Raw genomic sequence first — 12,926 nt, 5'->3', positions numbered from 1 at the left:
GTGAGCCATAATTTTGTACTTTGTTTCAGAAACAAGAAGTTGTTTTTATTCATTTATACATAAAAAATATTTTAAGGTTTGATTATTTATATAAAAAACACGTGAAAACAAACAATTGACTGAGTTATTTGTGTAAATACCATGTATAGACAGTGTTGATTACTCTAGCACATTAAACACATGTCACACGTACATAACTGATAATCCCATATTAATACACACCTACTATAAAATTTGCATCTAATGTGTGTCCTCGTGAGTAAACAATCATGTTTACAAAAAAATGATTCAAACAAACGTTGTTTATTTTATGATAAGAAATATTTTTTATATTTAAACTTTTGTTCTATCTCTAACGGTTTACAAGATGGGTCCAAAGGACAAAGACCCAATTGACCTATGTTGCTCATTTACGAACTCGACCTCAATTGTTACGTGCTGAGTGTGCTGTAAAAATTCAGGTTGGTATCTTTTTTCTTTTTTGAGTTATCGAGCTATTTAAGCGTTACAAACTTGGAACTAAACTTAATATACTATGCATATTTCATATAAACCTGGTATAATAATGTTTAGGTACTGAAAATTGCAATTAATAACTGGGAAAAACTGCTTATGTTAAATAAGGGATAAAACATATATTTGGTATCACAATGGACCGTATAGCCTAGTTAAGTATCACGTTTATAGCCAACAAAATTTTCGAACAATCTTTAAAAAAATTTAATTGTTACTTCTTAACATATATAAAAAACATCTCAAAATCTTAAGTTAGTTATTAAGTTTTTATAAAACAATACCCTGACCAGTGGAAAACCGATCTCCAAGAGAGACAATCCTTGGAGAAACCATGATCGGCTTGGCCGATTAGTCGGCCTTTTTACAACCAACTAATCGGCTAGTCGGCTAGTCGGCCAAAGTCATAGTCGGCACATCACTAGAAATGAGTTAAAATTTATAGACTTGATGACACTGTCAATTAATTTCAAACCAATTATAATAAATAACTAAAATAATAAAAAATAATTGTATTTTTAGTGTATGACTACAAGATTCAATTCAAACAAGTGAAAACAAACAATTGACTGAGTTAATTGTTGAAATACCATGTATAGTCAGTGTTGATTTCTTTATCTCATTACATATACCAACATGTGACACATACATAACTGATAATCAAGTATAGTACATATTATAAAATTTCCGCCCTAATTGTCGCCCTCACGGGTAAACAGTGATGTTTACGAAAAAATGTTTCAAACAAAAGTTGTTTAATTTTTTTAATTCAATTAATCAAACCATTTTTTTCGTACGAATTATGTAAATAATTATTGAAATGATGATGGCCGTCGCATCGGTGATATAGTTCGAATGTGAAGCAAATGACAAATTTCTACATTCTATACTAAAATATTTAATAAGTACAAAATATTTAAATGCATTTCGGATTTTATCCAGACATCATAAATATGATAACAATGCATATATTCTGTATTTCAAATCCCTTAACACATTTATCACCTGGTGTCGTAATATGTAAAATATGTAGTAGGTACCGTACCTAAAATGTATATAGACAAACAATTACGTAATTATATTGTTGTATGGTTGTACTCTAAGGATTTGTAATGCATACTCAAGTTGTAAAGTTGTCTATATGTATAATGTAAAGTTTTAATGTATAATATAATAATAATTACCTCCATTCTATCTATAAAAATATCATAATAAAATAAAAGTACACGAATTCTTTTTAAACACGTGGAATGCACAAAAACCCCCGCCAAATTTTTCGGGTACGGAATCCTAATCTCGCACTTGAAACATATCTAAGTACATTCTTCATTAATGTACCCTTTTCCTCAGAGCTTTCTCCAAACTGAATCGATTTTCAAGATCATAGCCTATTTTTTAGTTGTTCATTGTACGGAACCCTGAACTTGCACTTATAGCTAAGAACACTCTTCATTAAAATACCTTTCAAACGAAACAAAAAATTTTAAAATCGGTTTATCCGTTTAACCATACGATGTCACAGACAGACAGACAGTCAGACACACACACACAGCGGTTAGACTTATCAGACCCCTTTTTTGGTTCGGGGGATAAAAATAATTTTTTTTTTCGAACTCCTATCAATTATTTTCTTCTGAGCTATAATGGCTTGAAGGCGACGCCAATAGTTTTTAGCTAAGCGTATGGTGGGCATCAACTTCTAAGCGTAATTTCCCACTAGAAAATTATTGAATAGAGTTAGTACCCTCGAAAAATTTAATTTTACTTTTTTGTGCAGTTTTTCGTTGGTTCTAGTTTTGCATTAGTGCATATTTTAAAAACTACTGAACCGATTTTGACGAAACAATTATAGAACCACTTCTTAAAATCGATTCACAATTGACTGACAAATTAGTGGAGATACATAAGAATTGGGTCGATTAAAAAGTTGTTTTTTTTTTTTTTTTTGAAATTAACCTAGTGCAGTAAAAAAGTTATGGCTTGATATCGCTGTGAAGGCATTTTGTAAGAGATTTTTAACCGTATATCAAAAAATATTCACCCAATCGTCAAATGAATTTTTGGGTCAGTATTACTTTATATACTGATTTTAATCGATATCGGGGATGAAAATATTTCTTGATTTTATGAAAAACTTTTAGGGGTTACCCCTTTGAGTAAATTCAAAAACATCGATAAAATTTTGGAAATTAGCTTAAGTTTATATAATTATTATACAAAAAATGTAAAAATCGGGTTAATTTGTTGATTGGATGACTCTTGGTTAAGATATCTCCAGAAATGCGCCTCATGATTAATTTTTACATAATAATCCAAACCATACTTCAACCAAATAATTGATTCGATAAATTAATGCAAAAATTTTAATTTGAAAATCATTTCTAAAGCATATACGTGAATACTTTCTTGAAATAAAAAACACAATGGAGATTACCTTTTTTCAGTTAATGATTTATTTAACTCCTATATAGATTTTTAAATAAATAAAACTTACCAACTTCAGTCGAGTTAGGCAGCTGGATATCACATCGATCCCCAGTGTATCCTGGTGGACACTGGCAGGTAGCATCATTTGCTCCCAAGTGACTGTAACAAAGAATACACACAATGTATAAATAATTGGAAAGGATAGCGTACATTATATAACAATAAATGGTTAAGTAAATATAAACCTTGTATACGAAATAAAGAGTAAGGAAAGATGTAATACCTAGAGCCCAATATACTTCGAATTATTCTGTAGTTATCCGGCAGTTATTTGGATTATTCTGAATGTCTATTTATTTGACAAAAGTTGGCTATTTCGGCGTTAATGATTGGCTATTATTGCTTATCCTCATAAATAATTGGCTATTGGTGAGTAAATTGTAATACCATATTCAGTATAAGGAGAAATTAGGATGCACCTTGAATCTAACTACATAATGTATACCATCGATCATGGTAATACGTATGCACTCTTTACAATTTCGTTCTTGTTATTATTTACTATAAGAATATGAACATAATCAAAGTATAAGTGGGAAAAAGAAGCCATATGCACTCCAGTCATCAATAATACCACTTGAACCACTTAGTGGGATGCTGGATTAGTGGATGTTTGAAATGTGAAAAGATGTCAATTTTTCATTCATATACACTGATTGCATGCAAGGTCTTTCTTAGAATGAATTGTAATGATTACATGTTGAAGAGAGCACACTCATGTCGGTGGGGATAATTCTAAACAAATTAGGTTGTGACCCGTGCCACATTATAATATTGCCCTATGGAACACTCTTTTTGCACCATGGCTTACACGTTTTTTATGAATAGATATTTAATATTTTAAAGAAAAAAATTAGTATTGAGGAATAACAATGCTATGAACAGAAACAATTTCCATTGCGAATTTTTTTAAATGCCTTAAAAAACACACATAAATTTTAGTTTTATTCCTGATACAACACTTTCCCTGTGTCAATTTTTATTCTTGGTACAACACTTTTCCTTATTCTTCGGTTCATTTTTCAAGTGGAAAAAATCTTATGGGTGAGTAAATATAAACAAATATTTGAATTAAATAACAAATACGAAGAAAAGAATTACTTTTCAACGAAGTGTGTATGTGTCTTTGTTTATTGTAATAAATGAAGAGAGATAAAGAAATTAACAATTGTCATATAATGGATTATACACTTTATATTCTTCTATAATTTATTAAATAATTGTAAATGGTTTAAAATTCAAAATAAATAAATAGTCTACTAAAATTGGCGTACTTGTAAATAAATATATCGTTGAAGAACCGTACGAAATAAGGAACTTTTCAATTTGCTATTCAATTATCTTCCCTTTAGAATAACTGATATCCGTAAATTTAACTGATGCCCTTCTTACAATTCTATGGTCTTTCTGAAAGAGAACACCCCAGTTACAGTTTTCCAATTGTATATGTGGCATAGACATCATAATTTGACGGACACTCAGACCAACTATTTTCAAAATTTAACAATCCCTTCATATCCCATTTGATCAACTCTGAGTTTGTTCATTATAACGTTCTTAGCCAATTAATACATTGACAAATTTTAAATTCTGTTTCCTGTAAAAAAATAATATACTTCTGAGGTTTTTTAACACAATTTTGGTGTTAAATCTGTCTTTTTAGCTCTATTGGATATTGAATGCTGATGTGTAACATTAATTTGAGGGAAAGTTAAAGTATTGTATCGCGTTTGGCATCATGAGTGGATGTGGGATGTGAAAGACGCTTCTAGAAAATATCGAAAAGTGTTGAGATGAAGAGCTTTCTACGAACAGTCATTGTGGATAGTAGATGTTGAATTTGCCTAGCGGTGTTTTTTTTGCATTAAACCAATGAGGGAAAGATTTAACAGTATCTTTGAGAGCGTTTTTTTAACTAAATGGTCATAAATTCGAAAATTATTTTTTCTCAAAAATTTCAATTTAAGTATGCATGAAGCAATAAATAAATCACCCTATACCTGTTCTAGGTAAAATATGCAACGAGTACTCTCATTAGGGCAAGGTTCGACGATGCATTTAGTAGACATACATATATAAATGTCTAGAACCCTTGACTAAGGGTAGATTACTTGTGACGAGTCTATTATGAATGATACTTTTGTGTACAAGTATATTATATGTAGAGCCATTGACCAGAAGTATACATATTTATCAGTGATGGGTTCATTATAGTTTATTACAGTTTCATACATATGTTATATCCAGAACTCATAATCAAAAATATTAACATGTGATGGGTTTGTCATCAATGATTCTTTCGGAACCTTTAATAGGCTTAGTATGTAATGTCCTATCCCCCGTAGATTTGATGCAATTAGACAAAACTAGCTGAATTCTTTGAAAACTTTGCACAAAATCGGTTTATAATTGATTGATTTCAAAATATATTTACTATCAATATATTTAACAATAATTCACAGCTACTGTTTACACTAGAATGTTATATCAACTACCCACAATGACTGTCCGTAGAGAACTCTTCATACATTGTATATTCTTATACATTTATAGTGTATATAATAACTCTTCATACATTTTCTACCCTCTTAAAAATTTTTGGGTAATTTACCTCGGCCATTGGAAGCTGAGAAAAATAATTTCTATTATCGAGCAGATATTAAACATTGAGTTAGTAAATCTTCAAGACTTTTGAAATGGCAACTGAAAGTTGGTCACTGGCTCTTCCTCTATTATGAGACAAAAATAGCAAGCGTTGATGAATTGAAATAATTTTTAAGAAAATTTTATTGTGAGTGAGTTGAACGAACTTTACTCGTTTGTGAATTACCACTAAAATGATATAAATTTCTGACATTGACTAGCCAGTGTTTTAAGACCCAACACAAATTTACATTATATTATATTATTTGTAATGTTATTAAACTCATCATATATCATTACAATTGTATAATTTATAATAACTGTAGTGTATGTATTATATATGTTTAACATACAAATTCGATAAATTTACTAGTTTATAGAAAGATATATGAATACTGCATTCAACTGCATGCTTGCTGTTTATACCTAACGTTATGTAAAGCAGGTAATTATGAAAAAAAAAATTATACAAAATACATGTGTTATTTATATATTTGTTGACAAACATTAAAATATTATCAATATTTTAGTTGAAAATGAAAAAAATATAGCAAACAGCTCAACAATCATTTATCTATCAGAAAATATCATTTTTCATTTTGTTTTTTTTTAATATAAAATTTATTGTTTCAGCCTAAAGCGCATTATTTTATGTTTGCAGGATACTGTTGTGTAAAAGAATTAACTAAAACCTGTGGTAAACCTAATGAATGTTTCGGTTCCAAAAAAAAAAGTAAGAAGAAGCACTCCATCAATAATGTCGCATTTCTCCCTAATTAGATACGTCTTATGGTGTTTTTAGTGACAAAGATTTTGTTTTTTTTTTTATGTTTAGAGGGCATCAAATACGTACATTATGTTCAAGTGACGATAGATATAATTTAGAAAAAAAAGGCAGTAAGTGGACCGACAAGTCGAAAGTACCAAGGAATTTGAAAGGGAGAGTAGAAGAGGTAGATCTAATTAATACGTGATGCTCCCGAGAGCTATTGCGTTAATTAACGCAGGATGCTCCCTAGCTACAGAGCTTCTGCCTAGCAAATTAAAACTACTATCTATAATTATAAAACTTAATCATATCCCCATCAAAATGATTTGAAAACATTTTTTTTTTAGTTATTAGAATCACGGTTATAGCAACGGCAAAACTGTTTGACAATTTATTCTAGCAAAAACATGCCCGCTTTACAGGGCAATTTCAACACTAAAAAAAAGACTAACTTTACTAAACCTTACTTATTCTCCCTTTTGTTCACAGTTTAATGGTTTTTTTTTTGGAAAATAAAATTTAATCCATGATACTCGCTCATAATGTAACTTTCTATAGGTGATCTAATTTTAAGCTGTCGCGGAGTTATTGTAAATAGCTGTTAAATATTCTAAGGTAACAACAAAAAAGGTCAGCAATAATTGTCCCAACACAATATACTATCGGGTTATAAAATATGCTATTTGTTAATCCAGATCTCTGACCCACTTACCCTAAACAACCACTACCTATGCAAAAAGTAATGTCGATTGATCCTTTGTTCTATGAAAAATTAAAACAAATCTATCCCACCTATCCTAAAAATGTTGCCTATGTGCTATTTCAGGCTATAATCAATCTCTGTGCCAAGTTTCCTCCAGCTTCCGTTAGCCGTTCTGGCGTGATTGAGTAACATGCATTGATCCAAACTTTCACGATTATAATAATAATGGTAAATCAGAAGTCCAAAGAGACATGAAAAATGTTTTAAAAAAAATTATCTTAAAATGATTTCAAAATTACCAAATTATAAGAAAAAAAATATCAAGCTGTCTTAAAATCAACTTTTCCCTATCACTGTCAGCTCTTGTACTATTTTTTGAGGAGTCCTATCGGAATAAATGAGTTCTAAATAAATATTTCATCAAACAGAAATAATAATTTTCACTGTTCATTTTTTTTTAAATAATATTATATCTGACATTTATGAAGTTTCTACAAAATAATAAGTGACTCTCATAAAACTGTACACTAAACATAAAAAACAAAATCTTTACAAATGTCATTTCTCAGTGTCAACCAGCACATGTGAACGACATACTACACGACAATAGATTACAATAATAACATAGCCTTCACAATGGCTGAAATAGTGTTTCTTCGAAGTATCGAAAAATAAAGAAATACTGTCCAATATTTATGATCTATATTTCCGTTTCCATATCTCATTATTATTACAAATAACATAAACATTGAGTAAACAAATATTACATATATTTGTTATGTAGGGTAAGGCTGCAAGAAGACGTACTTCCCCTATAGTCTCAAATATTAATGATTTTTGAAATTGTATTCTATTTAAACCCTTTTTGGCTTCATTCGTCTGTTTCTGGATCTTCTTGCTTTAAAATTGTTTTCAAATTGTTTTCAAGGCATTTGCCTCATTTCTATTAAGCATACTTTCTTGTTCTTTCTTAAACATTTCTATTTTTTGTTCTTGTACCTCCTACCCGTTTGTATATCAATAATAATCACAATGAGGCATGGGTCTTGTGATTACGGTGGCCATTCCTCTTGCAGAATGTTGCCACGGTGAAATCCATACACGTCAGTAAATTATATTAAAAATTTTAAATTGAAAAAAAAAAATTAAACAAAAATCAAATACAAAGATAAATTATGACGAAAAAAGCAAAGTTCCTATTAGGTATCCCACAGAACCTCTCGCTCTATTTTTTAAATGTTTCGCTTTTTCTTTTTTCAATAAATTCTAAATGAACATATTGGAAATAACGAAAGTTTTCTGTGTACGAATCTCACGAATCTCTGATCAACCATAAATAGCCAACTTTCCACCTACGCAGAATTCACACTAGCTTCCTCTACTAGCATTCAAAAAATTTGACAATAACAAAAACTACAAAAAAAAATACCTTTTTCTGCTGACCAAAACATATAAATTTAATATTTTTTTTACATAAGATCTCAGGGAGAGATTTTAAAAAAAGACACATAGAAAATAACAGTAACAGGAAAAACACGACTAGGACACAAACATATCAATCATTCGAACGATAAACGAAGATGAGGAAATTAAAAATAAAAAAAGGAAGAAAAAAAAAGCTACAAAAAAATATGTTATTTGAAACTATCAAACAATTGACAAATGATGCTTGTTTAGTAGATACCGTCACTAGAGACTGTATATGGAGCACGGCAGAGGAAAGGTCTTACGAAAATAAATGATCCGATCATTATCAAAAAAACAACGATGAGAAAAATACATACAAAGTATAAAACAAAATTCAAATAGTACCTAGTGTAAAATATGATTTAATAAAATTGTTTTATTTTTTAGGGTTTTTTATAGTTTTTTTTTTTTTTTTTTTTTTTTTCCGGGTATATCAGATAAAATAATTATTTCGTTGAGATGTGCTTGAAAAACTATTATCGAAAATGATTTCGCATCCAATTACCCCGACGTATTCCACACAATCACAATTCAATAATTTGCAAAACAAAACTCTTTAAAAACATTAAAAAGACTTGTCACTTGTAAAAAAAGAAAAATCAAGGCAATATTTGTACTCGAGATTTAAACATTGCATTGACGGTTTTAGTGTACTATTCGCACCGTGCGTGAGTTTCATAGCAGGCGTTTCCATGATAACGATACACTACTTTTATTATAGAATTGTATGGATGCAAATATAATTGCATGGATTGCATTTATGACTTACATTGAAAATTTAATATTATTGTCTCACAAATTTAAATAAATAATTATGATAATTTACATTAGAAAAATAATATTTGTGCAATTTGATTTCTTATTTTATTTTTAATTAATTAGTGTTTTTCAATAATTTTAATTTGACATTTTCTATAAGATTAACATGTAGAGAACTGCAATTTAGTCATCCGCCTCCTTTATCGCTAAAATTTTTCACTGGAAGCGCTGGCATCTATTTTTTTGTCCCTACCATGACTACCCACACAACGAATAGAAATTATATATATATTCCATAAAAGAAGCAGTTGGGCTTATAGACTATTGATAAGGACAAAGAAGCTACACACAAATACTGCCATAAAAATATATTTCGGAAATGATTTACTTGCAAAAATCATTTCTCTTAAGTCATTCTCACAATATCTAGAATTCTAAATGAAATAAATGCGGATGCGGAAAAATTGCTGATTGCATCTTGTCTTGAAAATTGTAACTCAAAAACTCATAATCGATAGTAGTAAAGCTATACGATTGCTTTATATAGTGAATCTGACCATTCTTGCCAAAAGATTAATCATGGGAAACATCCATAGCACTGTGAACCTTTAAAAAGAGTATCAATCACGCAGAACTTTCGACTGGGTGAACCGATTTTGAGGATTCTCTATCTATTAGAAAAGTTGGTGCTCTCCGTGTGGTCCCATTTCATTTTGGTCTCGTTCCTACGACGCCATCCATGAGAAAACCATAAAAGTATGAAATTTGCATTAAGTATGCACGACAAGAGGACGAATAACTCAATATCACGCCAACCGATTTCGATGATTTTTTTTTTGTGACAAATTAGTTAGTGTACTTTCAGATTCACTAAAAATCCCAAATAAAATAAAAAAACTTTTAACAAAAAGAAAACCGACTTTAAAAGAATAACTTTTCCAAAACAAATTAATATGCACTAAAAAATAAAAAAATAACGATAATATAATGTACTTAAAATTAGTTTATTTTTGGAGTCGGTGTCAGCCAAGTTAATGTAGCAAAGTGTTCTGTCAGAGTTGTTTACTTGGCTGACACCGACTCCAAAAATAACAATAATTGAAACTAAATTATATTTTCGTTATTTTTTTACTTTTTAGTGCATATTAATTTGTTTTGGGAAAGTTTTTCTTTTGAAGTCGGTTTTATTTTTGTTAAAAGTATTTTTGTAATATTGAAATAAAAATTTTCTGAAAAATAATTTACTCTCCTAAAGAAAGGAAATAGTTCCTACTCTCTCCTACAAAAATTTCTTGGCCTTCCCTAGGTAACCTAGTTGAGAAAAATCAAAGTTAAATGAGCTCCTCAACCTAATCTTACCCTGGATCAACCTGTATACCTAAAACATATACGATAAAATATTTTTTTCGTGTTTTTTTTTTTTAATTTTTCAGCATTATTAGTGCTTGCTAGTTTGTAAAACGTTCTGCATATTAATTGTTATTTAAGTTTATATCGTCTGACTATAATAATATATGTATATAATATAATAGATAATGTAGCGGCCATACACAAATATTACAGTAACTTTATACATTACGGTCTGGCTGGAGGTAGTTCCATTTACCTCCGTCGGAGTGTGCTAGTGTTGTTCTGGGTCCAAATTATTTCAAAACGGCATAATAATGCAAAAAATTTCGAAGTTCGATAAAATTTGAAAGGATTTATCTCGGAAACTTTTGGATCTACAAAGACGATTATAGTCTTACATCTTGAAAAGGTACTTTAAAAGGTACTTTTTTTGACAAAGTTTCGTTTATCGCTCAAGGTCACCAACTTGGATTATTCACTGGGACAACATCATAAACAAGTCTGCTAAAATCAGAACTACCGGATTTGAAGTTAGCTCTAATTTATAAAGTTACGTCGATAAATTCTGAAAGGCTTTATCTCGAAAAGTATTGGGTCTACAGTGTCCATTCTTATCTCATATTGCAGCAAATTTAGTTTACTTTAAAAATTTTCTGAATAGGTTTCCTCAAACAACTAGTTCTTTAGGGTTCTAATCGACAAAATCTAAAATTTTCACGGATTTTTCAATTTTTGAGAAAGTTGCGTTCAGCGCTCGAGGTCACAAACTTGGATTATTCATTAGACCAACACCATAAACAAGTCTGCAAAAAATCGGAACTACCGGATTTGATACAGACTATTCCGTACTTTCAAACGACAAGTGTTAAAAGACAAACAGCACACGATTACTGAAGGAAATATGAAATGTGTATTTGCTCATATTACTGTTGTCGTTATTGGTTGGTGTTCGCGTTCGTATCTGGCCGTAACTGAATATAATATTACACAGTTGGAAACTATGGTAAATCTTACGCATGACACCAATGTATATGTATCCTGTATACTGTTGTATAACATTTTGTGTTGCCCGGAAGAATGGGGTTGTAAATCGATGAAGCAATACTTGAGTTACATATAACACACAGTCTCATAATAATATTATATAAGCCTTTGGAAATTCTATACATTTTATATAATTCATAATGGTTTTAGAATTAATTATATAAAAGTTTAATCACGTTTGCACTTGTTTTAGGTTAAATGTCCTGATTTTTTTAAGAAATATATTTAGAAATGAAAAAAAAATCTTCCGTATAACTAATGAATATATTTTCGTTCTAAAACACCATATTAAAAACTCGAAGATTTACTTTTTGTAAAGAAAAAATAGCCCTTAAGTACTAGACCATAAACTGATTCTGTTGCTAAATGCACGAAAAATTTTCTATTTTGTTAGCGACTTCAAATTTATAAATACCTTTTTTTTAATTATGCATTCATTATAAGTAAAAGACATACAAATAGGAAACGCAAAAATTCAATCTTTGGTTATCGAAATTTTTTGCTTATGGTATTCATCCTCAAATTAGAATAAAATAAATATGGAAATTAAGCAATATTTATATCGTAGGGTAAAAAACAACTTGATAATAACTGTAACCTATTTGTTGGAAATAACCTATTTATAACTATGACATCACAGATTTTACAAACCCGTTTTAATAGGTTAAATAAATTTTAACTACATCTTTTTATTTATAATCTTTTGAAGAATTACATGAAATAATTAAAAGCTCATAAAAAACACTTTTTATGAGCTTTATAAATACCATCCAAAGTTGTAATCCAACGGTTTAGATTTGTTAACATAGACGCGAATTTTAAGAAAATAACAATAAAATTGATTTTCCTTGGCTGAACGCACGCTATGATGATACATTCGCCTTCCGTGTATTCAATTCTTAAAGTTTCCTCGAACATTTGACAATAAAGCGAATAGTTCGTTCGTTAAGACGATTAAAACGGCCATAATCTTCCCATTTATGTCAAATTAAATGGAATGTTTCAACCTAACATTTGACGTTTGACACAATCAAAAGTATTCATAGCATTCTAATTTACAAAATTTCAGACATAGAAAACAGAAATTGGATCACCTTTTATACTATAAAAAAAACCGATTTCAAAAGGAAAACTTTTCCAAAACGAATTAATATACTGTAAAAAGTAAAAAAAATATTGATAATATAATAT

The 12,926-nt window shown here is 29.6% G+C and overlaps 1 protein-coding gene across 1 annotated transcript in view; it reads right to left on the bottom strand.

Annotated features, from left to right (window-relative positions):
* LOC123296308 (fibropellin-1-like) overlaps positions 1-12,926 on the bottom strand; it is a 275,636-nt gene that overhangs the window by 154,048 nt on the left and 108,662 nt on the right. The window contains exon 3 of the mRNA XM_044877769.1: positions 3,008-3,099. Within this exon, the coding sequence (XP_044733704.1) occupies positions 3,008-3,099 (92 nt within the window). The remainder of the gene's footprint in view (positions 1-3,007; positions 3,100-12,926) is intronic.

This window comes from Chrysoperla carnea, chromosome 3 (assembly GCF_905475395.1).
Source record: "Chrysoperla carnea chromosome 3, inChrCarn1.1, whole genome shotgun sequence".
Lineage (NCBI taxonomy): Eukaryota > Metazoa > Arthropoda > Insecta > Neuroptera > Chrysopidae > Chrysoperla > Chrysoperla carnea.
This window is presented reverse-complemented; position numbering and strand designations above follow the sequence as displayed.